This window comes from Protomyctophum bolini (genome assembly GCF_963924005.1).
Source record: "Protomyctophum bolini genome assembly, chromosome: 23".
Taxonomy (NCBI): Eukaryota; Metazoa; Chordata; class Actinopteri; order Myctophiformes; family Myctophidae; genus Protomyctophum; species Protomyctophum bolini.
In genome coordinates, this window is record NC_137884.1 from 22,077,116 (window position 1) to 22,100,289 (window position 23,174).

Genomic DNA, 23,174 nt, shown 5'->3' on the forward strand with positions numbered 1-23,174 from the left:
AATTATACAAAGATAGGTTGAAAAGTGTTTGAAGTGGTCCTTTAAGACTGCTTATTGCATCTGCCGCGGTATTGTCGTATAAAGACAGCTTTATGATCGACGGTGAAACGAGGCAACGCCAAGAATGTTATTTTTTAAATTTTATATATGATCTGTGTGTGTGTGTGTGGGGGGGGGGGGGGGGGGGGTGGTCAAACAAAAACGTTCTTCTTCAGATGACAAATAATTCCTATCTGCACACATGACGTCTAGATTTGACAAGTCTTTTCTTCACTAAAAAGTAAAAACCTATAGCTTTGTCTCGCAGACAGCGCTGCGCTGTGCTCGGTGTGTGTGTGCTGTGCACATGCAGGCACGTGCACACATCAAAGGGGGCTTGGAGCCTATAGCTGCCCTTTTACCCTTCTGTAAAAGAATAACACCCTGCCATATCAAGACCATGAATGCAGCATTTAGCATACCATGTGAAAGAAATGCAAATGCCCTCCTTAATTCCTTTCCATGCCATACCCGAGGCAGCGTTCAGGAGAATTGCCCCCCCCCCCCCAGATCTACAAGCTCATAGCTTGTAGATCTGCTATTTTTGTGTGACGCAAATCTTAGAATATATATATTCTGAACATGTTTAACTCAAATCTTTACTTCCTGGGGGGTGTCACTGGAGCAACATATTTTCAGATGGAGGTCCACAGCCAAATACAGATAATTCTGGGTCTCCTTGGCATGAAATAGTTTGAGCACCGCTGACATAGAAACATAAGAAATTCCATCCATACTAAAACACATGAGTGAAAAGTAGTGAAAATAGCCGATATGCAAGCTCGCAACGCAGTCGAAGACTCCAAAGTGCTGCGTTGTCGTGCTTGTATAGATGTGCTATTGTTCACTAGTTTGGGTCTCGCGGTACGAATGTCCAAATCTGTGTTTTGGGTCTGGCGGGCCTTGCTGCCGTCGACTCGTCATGACTGATGTTACACTGGCTCAGTGATCGCTTATCCAGCCCTCCTTATACCTAAACTTATTTGCCTTTTACTATATTTTAAAACATTTAAAATGTGTTCAAATTATAGCCTATCTAAAGCTCACGTGTCGATGTATCGGCTATAGTTAAACTATTTTTAAATATTTTAGAACTGCACACATGTACGCACGCACGCGCGCGCACGCACGCACACACACACACACACACACAAGAAAGGTCCAAAAAGTCTGTCAGTTGCGGTATACGTCCGGACTAGGACAGGAGCGGTTTTTTGAATGTTAGTGTGTTACTATGATATGCAAATGTTCATGTTGTAAATGTGATGGATTTATAAACAGCGAATGTATACAACTATGTCTGTAAAGAGTGAGATGATGTGTGTCTTTTTGATTACAGGGTGGCATGTATTTTAACCTCAGCCGTATGTATGTATGTACGTACGTACTTACGTATGCTTCAAACACTGAAGTGAATTGTTACCACTTTGGTATTGAAATGCTTCTTCATTTATTGTATGGCTAAAACAACATTGTATGGCTGCACAAAATAAAGAGTAAAAGTGTACTCTGTCGGAGTGTGTTTTTAACGGTATAGCTTCATTTTCAAGTAATTTCCTGGTCAAGTGAATATCACGCAATTTGTATGAAAACTGAGCTCAATACTGTATATCAAACATGAAATTCAAGTGTGTCTGACTGTCTATCTGTGTGTGCGTTTTGTGTGTGTGTGTGTGTGTGTGTGTGTGTGTGTGTGTGTATTTGAGTTTGTACTTAAAGGGCCACTAAAAGGGTCACTAATGATGTTTGGGAGACAAGAAACACTTTCCTGGGGGTTTTATGTGGGTAATAAAATGAGTTTTTAGATATTTTATTATTTCAAAGTGTCTATGATGTCATAGACACTGGGCTCACACTCATTTCCTGGACTACATGTTGTCTCAGTAAGACTAGTAAGTAGTAGTAAGAGTAGTGCACCAAAGCATTATGGGAATTGTAGTCCAGGAAGCCCAGTGTCCATGACATCATGAATACTTGGAAATACTAAAATATCTAAAAACACATTTTATTACCCACATACAATCCCCAGGAAAGTGTTTCTTGTCTCCCAAACATCATTAAATTAAGATCTGTTTGCAAAAGGGGTGAAGTGGCCCTTTAACTTGAGTAAAACTATTTACGATATCCAATACTAAAGTAGAATACTTACTTATACTCCACTACATCTGTTGCAAATATTGAACTTTCGTACTTCTACATTTATTTGAAAACTTTAGTTACTTTAGTAAACTTTGAAGATTTGAATTATTATTACAAAACACATTAACCACTTCAGTGCTATAAACCTTAAAGGTCGGTGCAATGCAAAGCCACGCATTGTGAGCTTGTGGATCTGCTATTTTCAAAAAATATTTTTATAGCCTACATTTGAAAACTTGAAATGGACCACTTCACCACTTTTCAACCTATATCTTCATGTAATTGGTCCTCCTCACTAATGCTCATGATAATACCAACATTTTGGGGCTGTGGGCAGTTCAGAAACCAGTCTGTGTCTCATAGGAGGGCTGTGGGCAGTTTAGAAAAGAGTCTGTGTCTCATAGGAGGGCTGTGGGCAGTTCAGAAACCAGTCTGTGTCTCATAGGAGGGCTGTGGGCAGTTCAGAAACCAGTCTGTGTCTCACAGGAGGGCTGTGGGCAGTTCAGAAATCAGTCTGTGTCTCATAGGAGGCCTTGGGCAGTTCAGAAACCAGTCTGCGTCTCAAAGGAGGGCTGTGGGCAGTTCAGAAACCAGTCTGTGTCTCATAGGAGGGCTGTGGGCAGTTCAGAAACCAGTCTGTGTCTCATAGGAGGGCTGTGGGCAGTTCAGAAACCAGTCTGTGTCTCATAGGAGGGCTGTGGGCAGTTCAGAAACCAGTCTGTGTCTCATAGGAGGGCTGTGGGCGGTTCAGAAACAGTCCACCATGCAGTGACATCATCGATGGTGAATTCAAGCTAATATAAACGGCAGGCGTAGTATTTGTGAAAAGTTGCAATGCGATAATGGAAGCCATCGTTCTCACGATATAGGCTAATACAAATCTAATGGTATTTGAACATTAGTGAGGACCAATTATATGAAGACAAGTTCAAAAGTGGTGAAGTGGTCCTTGTAACAGAGTATTTCTATGTTGCAGTAGGCCTTGATACTTTTACTTATGTAAGAAATGTTAATATTTTGTATTTACTTACTTACATTATTTTGAGAAGAAATATGATAGACAATTTACTTTATCATATATATATATATTTAACATATACAGACAGAGATACGCTAAATTCTAGCGTGTAGAATAAAAATAACAAATTAAAAAAGTTCCAAGAGCACCATCTTCTGGATTCCTGTATAATAGCACATCATATGTTTTAGAGTAGATCAAATTCACAGGAATAAAAAAAGTGGGATTGTTGTTGTACGTCAGTCCAAAATGTACGGGAGATCTGGCAATTAATGGGGGGGGGGCGTTTCTACTACTTGAGCACAAAATGAACAAGAGTTATCATCAATGGTTTTGGGAGTATTTGCCCAATTTTTTCCACCACTGGTGACGTCTAAAGGAGGACACGCCCATCAACAATGCCCACGCAAGCCTGCGGGAGGGTCCCAGTAGAGCAGGCTGTTTTTGGGACACACAGAGGGGGGTTTGGGGGGGGGGGGGGGGGGTATGTATGTATGTATTATTATGGGCTGTCCTGTCCTGAATTAAGTGGCCTCCTCCTGCTTTTATCTCTCCTGGGTGCCATCCGAGCGGACAGGACAGTCACACTAGAGGACGCACTGCGCATTTTAGCATTTTAATCAACTCTTTCTCTCCCTCACACACACACACACACACACACACACACACGTCACACACGTCACACACGACTGGAGGACACACAGCGACGCGTTGTGACTGCAGGACTGCCCGAGCTTGTAGATCTGATCTGCTATTTTAACTTCATGCGGAAATAATAGAACACACCAAATGTCTCTCTTTTTTGTGGCTATAAAAAAAGAGTTGAATTGGGAACCAGAGGAAGAACCGCTGTTGTAAATATAGCCTCCGTTCCCTGCAGGCTTTAATGGGTCCATTTGGTTAAAGTTTTGGACCTCAGAGGAGTGAATTCAAAGAAGAAAGAGCAACCCCCTCCACTTCCAGCCTCCAGCCCAGCATCGATCCGGTCGATCAGCAGCATTGATCGATCAGATATCGTCATGTCCAGCAGCAGCAATAACAACACTTTAAAGTCCCGGACGGGTTTCTACCGGCAGGAGGTGAACCGGACGGTGTGGGAGGTCCCGGACCGGTACCGGGACTTGAGGCAGATCGGGACCGGAGCGTACGGAACGGTGTGGTGAGTTTACTGAGTCACTGAGTTCATGGAAAACTTTAAATAGAGGCTACACAATGCTTTCTTTGATTGTAGGATTAAAGTGGGTTGTTTTCCAACCCGTTTTCATAATATCAATTGGTCCGTTATTCATTCGGGATTTTTTTTAAAGCCACGTAGCCTCTCAGACCCAAAGGTTTTGTTTGTTATCGTTGGATTATAGGATAAGATTTTGTCCATGTTGGTAGGCTACCATTAGGAGAGATAACAGGCAAAACGCTTTTTTATAAATGAAGTAAAATCCAGATGTTTAACAGTAATTTAAGTCTTGAGAGTGTAACGGATACATTTGGTTTCTTTATACGCTCTCGAGAGTTAAAGATCTAATAAAGGGTCCATTTGGTTACCAACTTTTCGATCATTGAGGACCACTGCACTAAAGAAATAAGCGAAAACCACAATTAAGATCCAATAAAACGACCGTTTCTGTGTTTATAGCCCGTCTAAAAGACAGATAATTGCCCGGCGGTGTTTTGTTTTCATATATAAATAGTGTTTATATACGTGTTCTTTTTTTATTTATTTGTTTGTTTGTTTGTTCAGGGGGAAAAATAGAATATATCATCACTCAGAAAAATTTTTTAAGACGTCCTATAGTTTCCAAAACATCTCTTTCTCTCTCTCTCAGACCTACAATAGTTGGCTGTGATTTGTGATGTTATTGTGTGTGGAGAGAGGGAGAGAGAGAGAGAGAGAGAGAGAGAAAAGTGTAAACAAAGACTCCCCCCCCTCCTGCACTGAGGTCTTCATTCATTGTCTAGCAGTCTGAATCAGTGGTTCCCAAAGTGGGGTCCTTGAGGGAGTTCCAGGGGGTCCCCAGCTAAATGATAGTTATAGGAACCAAATGGACCCTTATGAGTCTGTAACTCTGAGAGTGTACAAATGGAACCAATGGTCCCATTTGTACACTCTCAGAGTTAATTAAATTAACATAATTGCTTTTACAATATAAATTGGGGGGTACCAGAGATAGAAATGCCATTAAACGGGGGTCCTTGGGGCTAATGAGTGTCAATTCGGGGGTCCTTGACATGAAGAAGTTTGGGAACCACTGCTGTAAAGAGCCTGAGTAAAAGTACTTGATCCTCACATGGTTTACTTGAAGTGTGAAAGTATCAATACTGAAATGTAGAAATACTCTCTAAATTCTAAATGTACTCTAGTAAAAGTACAAAGGTGTCGGTATCAAAATGTACTTGAAATATACCAAAAGTCAAAATGTTTTGTAATAATCATCAAAGTAACTAAAAGTTACACGCACGTACAGGGTTTGTTGAACAAACTGTACTTTCCCGTGCTTTGCTGTTGTTGTTAATAAACTGTTAATAAAGTATTGAATCAATCAATTAAAGTGAATCTCCATACCGATCCTCTCTGGTTTCAGTTCAGCGTTGGACCGGCGGACGGGCACTCAGGTCGCCATCAAGAAACTCCACCGGCCGTTCCAGTCCAAACTGTTCGCCAAGCGGGCTTACCGAGAGCTGCGTCTGCTCAAACACATGAAGCACGAAAACGTGAGTTCAAACTGTTCGCCAAACGGGTTTACACATAGGTGAAAACATGAGTTTAAACTGTTCACTGTTCGCCAAACGGGCTTAGAGAGAGCTGAAAACGTGAGTTTAAACTGTTCGCCAAACGGGCTTAGAGAGAGCTGAAAACGTGAGTTTAAACTGTTCGCCAAACGGGCTTAGAGAGAGCTGAAAACGTGAGTTTAAACTGTTCGCCAAACGGGCTTAGAGAGAGCTGGAAACGTGAGTTTAAACTGTTCGCCAAACGGGCTTAGAGAGAGCTGAAAACGTGAGTTTAAACTGTTCGCCAAACGGGCTTAGAGAGAGCTGGAAACGTGAGTTTAAACTGTTCGCCAAACGGACTTAGAGAGAGCTGAAATCGTGAGAAGAACGACTGACATAGAAACATAGCTTTTTCAGAAAACTGTCAGGATGTAGACGACATTTTTAGAATCTGATCTCAGGTCAAAATGGGTTACGAGTTTGTATGCATGTCTCATCATGTGACCGTACCGTTTCTCCCGTTGGCCAGGTGATTGGTCTACTGGACGTGTTCACCTCAGAGATATCGCTGGACCGATTTCACAACTTGTAAGTGTTGCCGTCTTGTTCCCTGTACATAATGAATTATATATTATTATACAGAGACTCTCACACGTGATGTTGTTGTTGTTGTTGTTTTTGTTGTGGGTTACATTTTTGTCAAAATGTATTTTTTTGCCACACGACACGACATACAAAATTAGAATGACCAGAAACACATAAAGAGAATGAATTAATGACCACAGCAGGTCTGTTGAGAGTGTACGAACGACATCACGACATGGAACCAAATGGACCCGTAAGGTCTATTTGTACACTCTCAGACTTAAAGGGAAACTTCACCCCTTTTTGCAAAAACATATGTTAATGACGTTTATCTCAGTAAGACAGCCCCTCCCTCTATCCACAAGGAGGAGCAGTGCACCAAAGCATTGTGGGAATTGTAGTCCAGGAAGGAAGTGAGGCCAGTGTCCGCATAACATCAGAGACACTGGGCTCAGTGCTAAAATATAAAATATAAACATTAAAATCATTCAAAACGTTTCTCTACCCATGCAGCTACCTGGTCATGCCGTACATGGGGACAGACCTGGGCAAACTGATGAAGATGGAGAGGTTGTCAGAGGACCGCGTGCAGTTCCTGGTCTACCAGATGCTCAAAGGACTCAAGGTATACATGTACATGTATGAGGTTAAGGGACTTACGTGGCCGGTTAAGACTGATATGAGGTTAAGGGACTTACGTGGCCGGTTAAGACTGATATGAGGTTAAGGGACTTACGTGGCCGGTTAAGACTGATATGAGGTTAGGGGACTTACGTGGCCGGTTAAATTAAAGCAAAGCATGAAGAACAGCCAAAAGGTCCTGCTGTTAATCGAGTCCAGACATGAAAACCTTTACAGAAAGCTCAGTAAACTAGGCTTCAAACCACAGTTAACCCCTTTTGGCTTTTAAGGATTATGTCATGCTTTAGCTATTGAAAAATAGCAGATCTACAATCATGATAATGTGAGCCAAATCTTTGAATATATATCTCTCAGAGCCAACGTTTTTGACTCAAATCTTTGCTTCTGGGGGGGGGGGGGGGGGAGGGGTTCCTAGCTGGAAGTTTTGGAACAACATATTTTCAGATGTAGGTCCGCAGCCAAATACAGATAATTCTGGGGGTCCTTGACATGAAAAAGGTTGAGCACCACTGACATAAAAAGAATGTTTTTTTTCTCCAGAAAACCTTTAGGACATTTTTTTAAATCGGTCTCAGCCCTAAAAAGGGGCTTGCCTTGTAGTTAAAAGGGGTTTGTGAAGCACTCGTCTCTTATCACACACGTTTTATCCATGTTTGGAGTGAACCACAATCACAGGCACGGTGTGTTCCACAACGTTTCTCTATGTGGAAGAGAGACCTTGAGATGAGATGTCTGTCTGTCTGTCTGTCTGTCTGTCCTTTGCTGACCCATATACTTTAGGCATTTCTCTCACCCAGATACAGCAACGTGCAGCTAGCCAATCGCGGTGCGGGAGGCGGGACATGCATGGGAAGTGAGGAAGAGAGAATTTCAGAGAATGTCAAAACTTAGAAAAAATAGCCCGGGGGGGGGGGGGGGGGGGGGGAGCCAGTCACCCAACATCTGAGAGGACCTGTGATGTCATGCCATACTTTTTAATTTGTGTTTTTTCTATTCATTTGGTCATTAAGGTCCACAGAATGAGAGGTATTTTTGTATACCACACCATTAGACAACATTTCCACATTTTCCAAATTTCATTATGCTTTTAAGTAGCATGTGACATGTCAAACTAGGGGGTTGTCATCATTCTGAATCCATTCCAAGCCTTAGTTTAGCACAAAAAAACACAAAAAGGCCATAGCCGTCAGCACAAATGTGATGAGGTCAGCACAGTTGGGCAAGTGGCTATGGCTGAATTTAGGCCAAGCAGTGTTTTTCAGCCCATTTCAATCCATGCAGATTGAAAGAGGATAATTCAAGCTTGCACTATACAACAACATTGGATGGCATTGCAACTCTAGATTCAACCCATTATAAAAAGAAATCTAGTGTTGCAAATTGCGGCTAAGTAGTATAGTGCCCCCTCTCAAATATCTCCATAGCACAATAGTACCCCCTCCAGCAGACTATAGTAGTCACTGACACTCCTTTGTAATGTAAGTATAGGTGGAGGTCATTGTAATGGAAGTATAGGTGGAGGTCATTGTTGCTTCTTGCCTAACAATGTAAGACGACCGAGTGGCCAATTAACTGTCACCTGTATGCACATGCAAATCACCTGTGTGGACGATCGAGTGCTCCAGCTAACATTTAGAACCAAATGAACCCTTACAAGAAAAAAGATCAGAGTAAATGACAACCAAACCAGTCAACAGATGGCTCTACACACAGTAGGCCACTCTACACCAGCAGGTCTCAGGCAGGAACGCCTGAGTGGCAAATAATCCCATACATACCAAACAGAACAGTCCTATTCTGATCCTATTAAATTATGTTAAACTCACCAAACATTGCAGCTGTACGGAAGGCTTTAATTATCCTCTTTCTCTCTGCAAATCCACCGTAGACATGTTGTTATGAGCTACTTCCTGTGTCAACACATTGCATGCAGGTGATTCTTCAGTGTCAGAGTTTGGAAGCGCTCGTTTTCAACGACGCAGCGTCCCCGCTGGAGGGAGTTGGAACTTTCTTCATGTCGATAAACTTGTAAACGGAGGTCGGGTGAATTTTGTGCTGCTGTCTGCGCTGTGCCTCTAGTCCACATGCCCAAAAGAACAGTGCGCACGCTTACTTACTTACTTACTGTGCACACAAGAGTGAGAGAGAGAGACGTGTGGAGCGTCCAGGGTGTTTTAGAGAAGGGAGAAGAGTCTGGGACGTGTGGAGCGTTGTCCAGGGTGTTTTAGAGAAGGGAGAAGAGTCTGGGATGTGTGGAGCGTTGTCCAGGGTGTTTTAGAGAAGGGAGAAGAGTCTGGGACGTGTGGAACGTTGTCCAGGGTGTTTTAGAGAAGGGAGAAGAGTCTGGGACGTGTGGACCGTTGTCCAGGGTGTTTTAGAGAAGGGAGAAGAGTCTGGGACGTGTGGAGCGTTGTCCAGGGTGTTTTAGTGAATGTTCTGCCAGCCTCCCTTTTCATTAAGTTTGGTTTCAAGTCTCTAACCATCCCTGCCTCTCACCCCCCCTCCCCTCCCTCTCCTCTCTTTCAGTACATCCATTCTGCTGGGATCATCCACAGGGTGAGTGACCTCTGTGACCTTCTAGACACTGTGAGAATCGGGGGGTTGGGTGCGTTGCTCTTTTTTCACGCCCACTCCCATTCATCCCGTCTCCCACACACCCACAGAAACTACTTCATTTAGTGTGTGAGTGCGTGCGTGCGCGCACATGAACATGCCTTCCTCAAAGCAAAGCAAAAGGACTCTAAAGTCCTCCTATGATCTTCACAAAGACTCTCAGAAAATAGCCAATCTACAAGCTCACAACAACACGCCACAATGTTAGCTATTTTCTATTTGATAGGGTACACACATGTGGTTAATGATCTGTTATTTTCTTCATACAACTATCTCTCTTCTACTTCCTAACAGGATCTCAAACCTGGAAATTTGGCCGTGAACCCAGACTGTGAGCTGAAGGTAACCCCCCGTGCTGTGATTGGTCACACACTGACTGGTCAGTGTGCTGTGATTGGTCAGAGACACACCTCGATAACTAACCACCTGTCTGCGTGTTGTTTTCAGATCCTGGACTTCGGCCTGGCGCGGCAGACGGACGCAGAGATGACCGGCTACGTTGTGACGCGCTGGTACCGAGCACCGGAGGTCATACTGAACTGGATGCACTACACGCAGACAGGTAGGACACGCAGACAGGTATAGGACACACAGACAGGTACAGGACACACAGACAGGTACAGGACACAGACAGTTAGCCTATATGACACACAGACAGGTCAGTGAGCCAGCCGCAGTTCTCCTCGTGTCCACAAGGTGGCAGCGAGTGAATGCCAGTGACATGCTACATGTTACTGTTCTGTGTTGTGTATGGAATTGTTGGACAAAATCTTATCCAACTATAACAAAATATTCTTTGGTTTTGGGTCCGAGAGGCTAAATGTCATCAATATTAACTATGTATATAATGTGGATATCTGGTCAGTGGGATGTATATTAACTATATATAATGTGTGTTTTGCAGTGGATATCTGGTCGGTGGGATGTATATTAACTATATATAATGTGTGTTTTGCAGTGGATATCTGGTCGGTGGGATGTATCATGGCCGAAATGCTGCTGGGAAAGCCGCTGTTCAAAGGAAACGATCGTATCCTTTTCAAACATTTCTTTCCACTTAATTGGCCTGAAAACCATAATTATAGCGCTGTAAACTAAGCATTTATTATTGTATCCATATTTTCAGCAAGTGTAAAAATCAGCCATTACGACGGCATCAAGGCCCGCCAAAATACATTTTGGTCGACTAAATCTACACTTGATTTAGTCGACTAAAACTAGGCTAACACTAAATCATTCCAGTTGACTAAAATGTGCAAAAAATGTGCAAAGAATGTGCAAAAAAATGTGCAAAAAAAACCTCGCAATCGCAAGCCACGGCGCTCCTTCCAGCCCCTCCCACCGCGGGGAGGAAAAGCTATAGGTCGCCATCGATACAGTAGAACCGAGTTTGACCCTTGACCCCCAGACGATTCCCAGATCTAGATCAACTGAAAGAGATCATGAAGATCACTGGAACGCCGGGAGCAGACTTTATCCTGAAGCTACACAGCCAAGACGTGAGTTACTGCATCTATGTGATCTGTGTCTATATCTGTCAGTTACTGCATCTATGTGATCTGTGTCTATATCTGTCAGTTACTGCAAGGCCAACCTCTACATCAGAAGTCTAACGTCTTGTTTCCAAACAGGCCAAACTCTACATCAGAAGTCTAACGTCTTGTTTCCAAACAGGCCAAACTCTACATCAGAAGTCTAACGTCTTGTTTCCAAACAGGCCAAACTCTACATCAGAAGTCTAACGTCTTGTTTCCAAACAGGCCAAACACTACATCAGAAGTCTAACGTCTTGTTTCCAAACAGGCCAAAATCTACATCAGAAGTCTACCCAAAGTGCCAAAAAAGGACCTTCACACCATTTTCACCGAAGCCAGCTCCAACGGTACGCTGAGATGCAGATCATATTATAGACCATACATGGGCAGCTGGCGGCCCGGGGGCCACATGAGGCCCCCACCTTCACTTAATCTTGATCTACAAGCTTGTAGGTCTGCTATTTTTGAAAAATCGAAGAACCACTGACATAGAAACATAGCTTTTTCAGAAAACTGTCAGGATGTAGAAGACATTTTTAGAATCTGATCTCAGGTCAAAATGGGATAATATAGTGACCCTCTCCATCGTCAAAGTTGCCCATGAAAACAGTTGAAAGTTGATAAAACCTCTCCGTTAGACCAATGTTGTTTTTGCTGAATGCGTGTCTTTCTGCCCTCCCCCTCCCTCCCCCCACAGCGGTCAGTGTCCTGGAGCACATGCTGCTCCTGGACCCAGAGCAGAGGGTCAGTGCGGCCGACGCTCTGACCATGGCCTTCTTCAGCGAGTTCAGAGAGCCGGAGGAGGAGACCGACGCCCAGCCGTACGACCACTCCATGGACAACACTGACCTGGTCCTGGACCAGTGGAAACGTAAGTATACTTGAGTTACTGACTCCTTCACCTGGTCCTGGACCAGTGGAAACGTAAGTACACTTGAGTTACTGACTCCTTCACCTGGTCCTGGACCAGTGGAAACGTAAGTATACTGAGTTACTGACTCCTTCACCTGGTCCTGGACCAGTGGAAATGTAAGTACACTGAGTTACTGACCACTCAGCCAGTTGATTTCGTCGACTAAAACCAAGAGGCCCGCCAAAATACATTTTGTTCGACTAAATCAACTGTAGATTTAGTCGACTAAAAACGTATGATACAAAAAAATTCCAGGTGACTAAAATGTGACTAAAACAAAACGGAAACTATTCAAGAGACTACGACTAAAACTAAAATAGACACTGGGACCAGTGCAAACCAGTGGTGTCATGCTCGTAGAATGCAGTTACACCAAAACAAATTGTGACGTGCACACCCGCAGGTACGGAGCGGTGCACGTGCGTGCGTGCTCGCCACTAGAACGCATCCCCCGGCCTAGATTCGAGAGAAGACGCAACTAACCTAACCTCGGATCACCAGACTTTCCAATAAGAAGGTGTCTTATTTTACACTTTGGCTATTTGAAAAAAAATTGAAAACGTGGCGCAAATCTTTGAATATAGGCCTATATTATTTTACGGCAAACATTGTTAACTCATATATCTTTGATTCTGGGGGGGGGGGGGGGGGGGGTCACTGGAACAACATATTTTCGGCCAATTACATATCATATTTGGGGTCCTTGACATGAAATAGTTCGAGAACAACTGACATAGAAACATGAGGTTTTTCAGAAAAAACGTCATGATTTTAGACTACTGTTTTGTAGAATCTGGTCCCTCGATCAGGTCCCAATCATGGGTTAAAGTGACTACGTTTCCCAAGCACCCCTCTGGCTTAACGACGACGTGCTTGTGTTTCCCCGACAGGTCACACGTTCACCGAGATTCTGACCTTCAGGCCGGCCAGGGACTCCAAGGAGACACCGCTTTAACGACGCGCACACACACACACACACACGCGCGCGCACGCACACGCGCGCGCACGCACACACACGGACACACACGCACGCGCGGACGGACGCAGGCACCCACGCACGCACACTGGATACGTCTGCACATGCCCATTGCCTCTTACCAAAATGCTGATATCCCCCACCTTTTTCCCTTAGTTTGTTACATAATTTCCTGCTCAATGAATAATAATAAATGTGAAGTAATTGTACAATAATTGTCATGAGGCTCGCTTATTATTTTTCATTGCATATTGTATATATATATGTTGTATCTCTGCGTCTGTGTGCAGTATAGGTAGATTTAAGTGGTTACATAGTGAGAACTGTCCAGATTTTTTGTAAGTGTAAACTTTTGGCGTTTTAAGCATTACGTTATACTTTGGCTATTGAAAATAGAAGATCTACAAGCTCATAGCGCGGCACTCGGTGCCTAAGAGCTTGTAAGTCTGCTATTTTTATTTAATTGCATAAAATGTGGCTCAAATCTTTGAATATATATTCTAGAACGTTTTTAACTCAAATCTTTGCTTCTAAGTGGTTCCTGGAACAACATATTTTCAGAAGAGGGGTGGGTGGCCAATTACATATACTCTTTGGGGTCCTTGACATGAAATATTGAGCACCACCGATACAGAAACATGAGGTATTTCAGAAAACTGTCAGGATTTAGAAGTATTTTTTTAAATTTCGACGTCAGGCCTTAATGGGTTAAAATAATGCACACAGGCATTGACCTGGAAGAGGCCAGACAAACCAAGTATTACACAGTGGTTCAGGGAATTGTCTTCATGTTTACCTTTGGAAAAGGTTGCATACATTCTTCTTAAGGACAAACAAGAAATGTTTCAGGTGTGGGGTCGTTTTATAAGTTACATAAAGAACAATAATTTGTCACATTTAATGGATGGAGCTGAAGAGGAGTAGTGCTGTTGTTGTTTTTTTTTTTTTTTTTAGTTTTTTGGTTATTGTTCTTTTTCTTTCTTTATATCAGTAATTGTCTTCATGTTGTTTTAATGTTCATTGTTCTTTTTTTTGTATATTTGTATTGTATATTTTTGTGTGTAAAAAAGGAAAATAAATACATTGTTGGAAAAAATAATAATGCACACAAACTATTCAAGGTGAAATGAATGCTCTGGTGGCGTGGGAGCAGCATTCTAGTATTCCACTTGTGTTTGACTTTCAGTCATTAACCCATTCTGACCTGAGATCAGATTCATATGAGGTTTCCACCGGACACACACACTGGTCTGATGAACCCATTCTGACCTGAGATCAGATTCTAAAAAATGTCAGTCGCTCTTCGTTTTTTCAAAAATAGCAGACCTAGAAGCTTATAGCGCGCCACTCGGTGGCGCGCTATGAGCTTGTAGATCTGCTGTTTTTCAATAGCTAAAGCATAACATGATGCTAACACGAAAATGGGTTCCCGTTCAGAATGGGTTAATTCTGATAAGGGTTCTATAATTCACCAACTGGGTGTGGTTAGGTAACCCGTAGAGGTGAATAGAGCGTCGCAGTCCCGCCCCCCTACCACCAAGGCCCAGGGATGATTCCCCATTCATTTTCCTCATGGACAAAAAAGTATTTAATTAAAGACCTTTTAAGCCTCGTACAAAGCCAACTGGAGTTGTGAGAAATCATGACAAACAAACACACATTTTTCGGGACGAACAAATAATTAGAAAGAAGAAGAAAACGGCAGGTTACAACACTTTTTTGTTGTTGTTTTTCTTCTTTGTAAATATTTGTTTGGTCCAAAATATTGTTTGTTGTCATGATTTGCCCATACATCCAAATGTCCTGCAGCCTGATTGCCTGATTTAAACAACATTAAATTCACTTTGCCATTCGATCTGCCATTCACTCTATGAATGCGCATACCCTCCATAGAAGCAGATATGGATCATGCAATTAAAGGACCACTTCACCACTTTTCTACCTATTATAGGTCTTCACTAATAATCATGATAAAATGGGCAGTTCAGAAACCCGTCCACCAGTGACATCATTGTTTTTTTAAACAAGATCTTTTTCTTTTTTTTAACAAAATGTTAAGATTTTTGAACAATGAACAAAGTTGAGAACCACTGACATAGAAACATAGGTTTTTCAGAAAACTGTTTAGAAGCCTTTTTTTAAATCGACATCAGTTCAAAATGGTACGAAACTTCTACCACTGTGTATATATATGCATTAGTCCTGTTCCCTTTGATAAGAGCTGCCTGTTATGTTGACTGAACAGTCATGCACGTATACTGTACGCTCTACGCTGCTCTCCATTTCCTGGTGCCCATCCATCGCTGTATGTACAGTATGTATCGCTACAACAATGGAGCGCACCTGTAGCTCAGACCACAACGGAGGACCATATTCACGCCTCAGGTGGATTCTGTTGCTTCTAGTGTTCCTGACGGCAGGTGAATACAAACCCATATTCAGGTGGATTCTGTTGCTTCTATAGTGTTCCTGACGACAGGTAAAAACAAGTGTTTATTTAACCCATTTAGGACTGATCTGTACCAGGAGAGCAGATTCTACAAAAATCACGTCTTCTTAAACATGTTTCTTATATCAGTGGTTCTCAAACTATTTCAATGTCAAGGACGCCCAAAAATGATATTGTGTGTGCGCTCATTTGTGCCTGACTGCCGTATGAACAAGCTGCAATACCGCTGGGTGACCTAAATTCACACCGAGCACTGTAAATATGACTGCAGCCAGACTGCAGCGCTCACTTCACACAGGTGTGATTTTTATCCGACCCTGTAGGACTGCAGGGAACGGCTCTCGCCTCGGAGGAAGAGCCCAACGACCACGATGAAGATCAAAGAGATGATGACGGTGATTTGAACAGTAAGTCATTTTATTTTTAATTTTCTGCTAAGCAGCAAGCTATATATGCTTAGATGATTTGACTAGCTAAGTACTGTTGGTGCGGTGACAGGAAGTTTCAAAGTAAAAGCACACAAAAATACAGGACGTTTCAAAATAAAGGTAACCCTTTTGGTGTTTTAAGCTTTGTTATACTTTAGCTATTGAAAAATAGCAGATCTACAAGCCCAACAGATCTACAAGCCCAACAGACATTGGGCTCGGAGTCGTGCCACTTGGTGGCACGTTATGAGCTTGTAGATCTGCTATTTTTTTTATATTGTGAAAATGTGGTGAAGATCTTTGAATATATATATATTCTTTCAGAGCGAAACGTTTTTAACTCAAATCTTTGCTTCCGGGGGGAAGCTGTACTGTACTTTCTATTTAATATGTCATGTCAAGGACCCCCATTTGAACATATTTTCAAATGGGGGTCGGCGGCCAATTACAGATAATTTCTGGGGGTCCTTGACATGAAATGTTGAGCACCACAGATATAGAAACATGAGGTATTTCAGAAAACCGTCATGATTTAAAAGACATTTCTCTTTTAAATGTCGCCGTCAGGCCTAGGCGGAACAGAGATCCACATAGCGGGTCCCGACTACGTGACCGTGGGCGTTCCCTGCAGCTTCCAGTGCGTCGCCGACTGTCCGTCCCGATCCTGCACGTATTCTATGGCCGTGGACGGCCAGGGGTCACGGGGTCACAGCCAGGGGTCAGGGGGTCAAGGCAACGTCTTGGCCTTCACGCTGCTCCAGTGGGCGGAAACCCTGGCCCTGACGTGCACCGCCCAGGACGCCCACACAGGGGCGACGGGCACGGCCACAAAGACGCTGCAGGTGCTGGGTAAGGTTGTGGCTGATTGAGATTATATAGTGGTGGAAGAAAAAGGCACTCGCATGTATTCTTTTGAGTGGAGCAACCATAGGGTGGTGCTACCACGCCTATAGAGCGTCGCAGTCCCGCCCCCTCGAGAAAATATGTCTAAAACTAAATTAAGTTTCAGTCCAAAGACTAGGGCCGTTTGCACCAAGAAACCTTGATTTAAACCAGATTAAGGCTTAAAGGACAACTTTAGTTTTTTTCAACCAAGGTTCATGTTTTAGGTTGTTATTAGAGAAACTAAAAGGTGAGTGTTAATTTTCTTTCATTTGCTGCTTTCTTTCGTTTTAGGGATTTTAGCAGTTTTTGACAGGGGGGCGGGGGCATTCGAGCATGGGGCTAAATATGTATTTTTTAATACAATTTTATGGTGATTTATTTTTTTATGGTTTACTATAGTCCTAATAAACACCAGGAAATTACATCTGGCCACAAAAGATCACAGGATCTATTAAATGTGACAAACTTACATATTGAGCCTATACACACAGTATAAGCCTTCCCCCAGTAGGCTACCTTCACATTCAGTAGATCCTGTGATCTTCTGTGGCCAGATGTAATTTCCTGACGTTTATTAGGACTATAGTAAACCATAAAAAAATAAATCACCATAAAATTGTGTTAAAAAATACATATTTAGCCCCATGCTTGAATGCCCCCGCCCCCTTGTCAAAAACAGCTAAATTCCCTAAAACGAAAGAAAGCAGCAAATGAAAAAAGATTAACACTCACCTTTTACTTTATCTAATAACAAACTAAAACATGAACCTTGGTTGAAAAAAACTAAAGTTGTCCTTTAATCCTTCTTCGTGCAAACGGCCCTATGACTAAACTAAAATATAAATTTGCTGTCAAAAACAACACTGGTGAGGTGTGTGTGTGACTGTGTGTGTTGATTGAATAGGAACACAACCATGTCGTTTCCATGTCTCTCTCCCTCTTTCTCCCCCTCCCCCTCCCCCTCCCCCTCCCTCCCTCTCTCTCTCTCTCTCTCCCTCTCAGCCGGCCCGGTCAACGTGACCATCTCGGGTCCAGAGGTCATGAACCCCGGGGTCAGCCACAGCTACAGCTGCAGTGGTCACTGCCGACCCGGCTGCACCTACTCCTGGCTGCTGGACCGCAAGGGCCCGTGGCTGGGGGGCCAGGGGAACGTCATCGCCGTTGTTCCCCACCAGGGGGCGCTAGAGGAGGAGGAGGCCTCCTCCAAGACCATCATCTGCAAGGCCACCAACAGCGTGTCCGGACTGTTTGTCACCTCGCTCAGAAATGTGGACGTGACGTGTAAGAAATGACTTGAGTTATTATATATATATATCAGCTTGGCATTCCATTCTCTGGCATTTCTCTTTCTGCAGAATAAAGTATTAAGACACATGCGTGGCCGGTTAAGACTCATGCATGTTGTTACCTTCCGTACGGTGTTTATTTTTCCAGCCGGTCCATCCAGCGTCCACATCGACGGACCAGACTCCATGAGCGTGGCGAGGAAGAGTACGTTCACGTGCGCGGCCGAGTGCCGACCGTCCTGCCGCTACTCCTGGACGATGGACGGACACACGATGAAGGGCAGCCGCATAGACGTCCTGGTGGAGCATCACCACGTGGCCTCGTTCGCCCTCAGCTGCCACGCCCAGAACACGGTCTCCAAGAAGGCTACGGAGATCACAAAACATGTGGTGGTGGGAGGTGTGTATGGAACAGTCTCACTTACACATTTTCAAGATTTATCAAAAAAATAGCAGATCTACATGCAGGCTCTAGCTTCTAGATCTGCTATTTTCCAATAGCTAAAGCATAACATAATGCTTAAAACACCAACACGGGTTCCCGTCCAGAAAGGGTTAAAAAGAAAATCACAACCGTGTGAAGTAAGGGGCGCTCTTATCAGCGTACATCACCATGACATGACATGTCCATTTGCTCAGACACGTTCAGATAAAGGTGTAATGGTGATGTTTCTGACTGTTTCAGATAAAGGTGTAATGGTGATGTTTCTGACTGTTTCAGATAAAGGTGTAATGGTGATGTTTCTGACTGTTTCAGATAAAGGTGTAATGGTGATGTTTCTGATTGATTCAGATAAAGGTGTAATGGTGATGTTTCTGATTGATTCAGATAAAGGTGTAATGGTGATGTTTCTGACTGTTTCAGATAAAGGTGTAATGGTGATGTTTCTGACTGTTTCAGATAAAGGTGTAATGGTGATGTTTCTGATTGATTCAGATAAAGGTGTAATGGTGATGTTTCTGATTGATTCAGATAAAGGTGTAATGGTGATGTTTCTGATTGATTCAGATAAATGTGTAATGGTGATGTTTCTGATTGATTCAGATAAAGGTGTAATGGTGATGTTTCTGATTGATTCAGATAAAGGTGTAATGGTGATGTTTCTGACTGTTTCAGATAAAGGTGTAATGGTGATGTTTCTGATTGATTCAGATAAAGGTGTAATGGTGATGTTTCTGATTGATTCAGATAAAGGTGTAATGGTGATGTTTCTGATTGATTCAGATAAATGTGTAATGGTGATGTTTCTGATTGATTCAGATAAAGGTGTAATGGTGATGTTTCTGATTGATTCAGATAAATGTGTAATGGTGATGTTTCTGATTGATTCAGATAAAGGTGTAATGGTGATGTTTCTGATTGATTCAGATAAAGGTGTAATGGTGATGTTTCTGATTGATTCAGATAAATGTGTAATGGTGATGTTTCTGATTGATTCAGATAAAGGTGTAATGGTGATGTTTCTGATTGATTCAGATAAATGTGTAATGGTGATGTTTCTGATTGATTCAGATAAAGGTGTAATGGTGATGTTTCTGATTGATTCAGATAAAGGTGTAATGGTGATGTTTCTGATTGATTCAGATAAAGGTGTAATGGTGATGTTTCTGACTGTTTCAGATAAATGTGTAATGGTGATGTTTCTGATTGATTCAGATAAAGGTGTAATGGTGATGTTTCTGACTGTTTCAGATAAAGGTGTAATGGTGATGTTTCTGATTGATTCAGATAAAGGTGTAATGGTGATGTTTCTGACTGTTTCAGATAAATGTGTAATGGTGATGTTTCTGATTGATTCAGATAAAGGTGTAATGGTGATGTTTCTGACTGTTTCAGATAAAGGTGTAATGGTGATGTTTCTGATTGATTCAGATAAAGGTGTAATGGTGATGTTTCTGACTGTTTCAGATAAATGTGTAATGGTGATGTTTCTGATTGATTCAGATAAAGGTGTAATGGTGATGTTTCTGATTGATTCAGATAAATGTGTAATGGTGATGTTTCTGATTGATTCAGATAAAGGTGTAATGGTGATGTTTCTGATTGATTCAGATAAAGGTGTAATGGTGATGTTTCTGATTGATTCAGATAAAGGTGTAATGGTGATGTTTCTGATTGATTCAGATAAAGGTGTAATGGTGATGTTTCTGATTGATTCAGATAAAGGTGTAATGGTGATGTTTCTGACTGTTTCAGATAAAGGTGTAATGGTGATGTTTCTGATTGATTCAGATAAAGGTGTAATGGTGATGTTTCTGACTGTTTCAGATAAAGGTGTAATGGTGATGTTTCTGATTGATTCAGATAAATGTGTAATGGTGATGTTTCTGATTGATTCAGATAAAGGTGTAATGGTGATGTTTCTGACTGTTTCAGATAAAGGTGTAATGGTGATGTTTCTGATTGATTCAGATAAAGGTGTAATGGTGATGTTTCTGATTGATTCAGATAAAGGTGTAATGGTGATGTTTCTGACTGTTTCAGATAAAGGTGTAATGGTGATGTTTCTGATTGATTCAGATAAAGGTGTAATGGTGATGTTTCTGATTGATTCAGATAAAGGTGTAATGGTGATGTTTCTGACTGTTTCAGATAAATGTGTAATGGTGATGTTTCTGATTGATTCAGATAAAGGTGTAATGGTGATGTTTCTGACTGTTTCAGATAAAGGTGTAATGGTGATGTTTCTGATTGATTCAGATAAAGGTGTAATGGTGATGTTTCTGACTGTTTCAGATAAATGTGTAATGGTGATGTTTCTGATTGATTCAGATAAAGGTGTAATGGTGATGTTTCTGACTGTTTCAGATAAAGGTGTAATGGTGATGTTTCTGATTGATTCAGATAAAGGTGTAATGGTGATGTTTCTGACTGTTTCAGATAAATGTGTAATGGTGATGTTTCTGATTGATTCAGATAAAGGTGTAATGGTGATGTTTCTGATTGATTCAGATAAATGTGTAATGGTGATGTTTCTGATTGATTCAGATAAAGGTGTAATGGTGATGTTTCTGATTGATTCAGATAAAGGTGTAATGGTGATGTTTCTGATTGATTCAGATAAAGGTGTAATGGTGATGTTTCTGATTGATTCAGATAAAGGTGTAATGGTGATGTTTCTGATTGATTCAGATAAAGGTGTAATGGTGATGTTTCTGACTGTTTCAGATAAAGGTGTAATGGTGATGTTTCTGATTGATTCAGATAAAGGTGTAATGGTGATGTTTCTGACTGTTTCAGATAAAGGTGTAATGGTGATGTTTCTGATTGATTCAGATAAATGTGTAATGGTGATGTTTCTGATTGATTCAGATAAAGGTGTAATGGTGATGTTTCTGACTGTTTCAGATAAAGGTGTAATGGTGATGTTTCTGATTGATTCAGATAAAGGTGTAATGGTGATGTTTCTGATTGATTCAGATAAAGGTGTAATGGTGATGTTTCTGACTGTTTCAGATAAAGGTGTAATGGTGATGTTTCTGATTGATTCAGATAAAGGTGTAATGGTGATGTTTCTGATTGATTCAGATAAAGGTGTAATGGTGATGTTTCTGATTGATTCAGATAAAGGTGTAATGGTGATGTTTCTGATTGATTCAGATAAAGGTGTAATGGTGATGTTTCTGATTGATTCAGATAAAGGTGTAATGGTGATGTTTCTGATTGTTTCAGATAAAGGTGTAATGGTGATGTTTCTGATTGATTCAGATAAAGGTGTAATGGTGATGTTTCTGATTGATTCAGATAAAGGTGTAATGGTGATGTTTCTGATTGATTCAGATAAAGGTGTAATGGTGATGTTTCTGACTGTTTCAGATAAAGGTGTAATGGTGATGTTTCTGATTGATTCAGATAAAGGTGTAATGGTGATGTTTCTGATTGATTCAGATAAAGGTGTAATGGTGATGTTTCTGATTGATTCAGATAAAGGTGTAATGTAATTTTGTTCTTGCTTAATGTAAGTCGCTCTGGATTAAGAGCGTCTGCTAAATGCCTAAATTGTAAATTGTAAATTGTAATGGTGATGTTTCTGATTGATTCAGATAAAGGTGTAATGGTGATGTTTCTGACTGTTTCAGATAAAGGCGCGGCCGTCCGTGCTCAACAACCCACAGTGGTTTTTGTGCTACCCCTGTGCGCCCTCATCATCCACGCCGCGATCGCCCCTTAATCCACAAGGAGGCGTGAGTGGACAGTGAGCCTGAGGTGAGCTATTGTTGTTATAATGCACAGAGAAGATGATTTTTCATGATATTAAGGCTACATAAATATTAGAAGGGCCACCCTAGTGTAGTGGTTAGAGAATTCTTTTATGCCTTTCATGCGGAAGGTTGTGGGTTCGAACCCTGCCTGGGGTCGACGCCAGCAAAGGGCATGCGGTCGCAACCAGAGCCTTAGAGATAGACAGAGTTACGCAAACTGCGTTCACTTAACTGGGACAAGCCCTGGACCGTAAGTAGGCAGAAATACATTGGACTCAGGCGGCAACAGCCCAGCTTTAATGATCTTAACTCCCTTTATTTTAAATTGTTTTGTAGTAATGGTACAACATAAACATTAAAGAGACTTTAGTTGTTACTGTGCAATACTTTAAAACAGTTGTCATGTTGCACACATGCTTAAAATAGCTCTTATTTGCGCCGCCTTGGTCGAAAACATTGAATTTCCGAATCCAGCTTGTCTCAGTTCAGGCTGCATGAACAGCGCTCGAGCATTCGATTTCTGCCCCCTCTATATTGTAACTTACACACACACATACACATTCATTTGTTATTCATCTTTATAAATGGCCCATGAATGGATTATGTCGTCGATTCTATGATATAATCAGGGGTCGAACATTAGTATGTCCGCACAAAGACTTGGCCTCAGCTGTTCTTATTTGGTCATATAAGACCCAATTACTGAATGCCAAGTCTCCAGGTTTTGTTCACAATAATGTGTGACACTACTATGACA

The 23,174-nt window shown here is 41.9% G+C and overlaps 1 protein-coding gene across 1 annotated transcript; it reads left to right on the forward strand.

Annotated features, from left to right (window-relative positions):
• The first annotated feature begins 3,740 nt into the window (after positions 1–3,740).
• mapk12b (mitogen-activated protein kinase 12b) lies at positions 3,741–14,249 on the forward strand. The gene is made up of 12 exons (XM_080757156.1): positions 3,741–4,355; positions 5,776–5,905; positions 6,432–6,490; positions 7,001–7,112; positions 9,656–9,685; positions 10,037–10,084; positions 10,190–10,304; positions 10,701–10,772; positions 11,162–11,241; positions 11,546–11,624; positions 11,975–12,148; positions 13,081–14,249. The coding sequence occupies exons 1-12, from the start codon at positions 4,216–4,218 to the stop codon at positions 13,143–13,145; spliced, it is 1,104 nt and encodes a 367-aa protein (XP_080613282.1). The 5' UTR covers positions 3,741–4,215; the 3' UTR covers positions 13,146–14,249.
• Positions 14,250–23,174: the final 8,925 nt, after the last annotated feature.

Excerpts from the sequence above, each read along its gene's own strand:
- mapk12b (XM_080757156.1), top strand. The coding sequence starts at position 4,216 with ATGTCCAGCAGCAGCAATAACAACACTTTAAAGTCCCGGACGGGTTTC. Across the intron at positions 6,491-7,000 it reads CTGGACCGATTTCACAACTT|CTACCTGGTCATGCCGTACA; the intron begins GTAAGTGTTGCC and ends CTACCCATGCAG. Across the intron at positions 10,305-10,700 it reads GATGCACTACACGCAGACAG|TGGATATCTGGTCGGTGGGA; the intron begins GTAGGACACGCA and ends TGTGTTTTGCAG.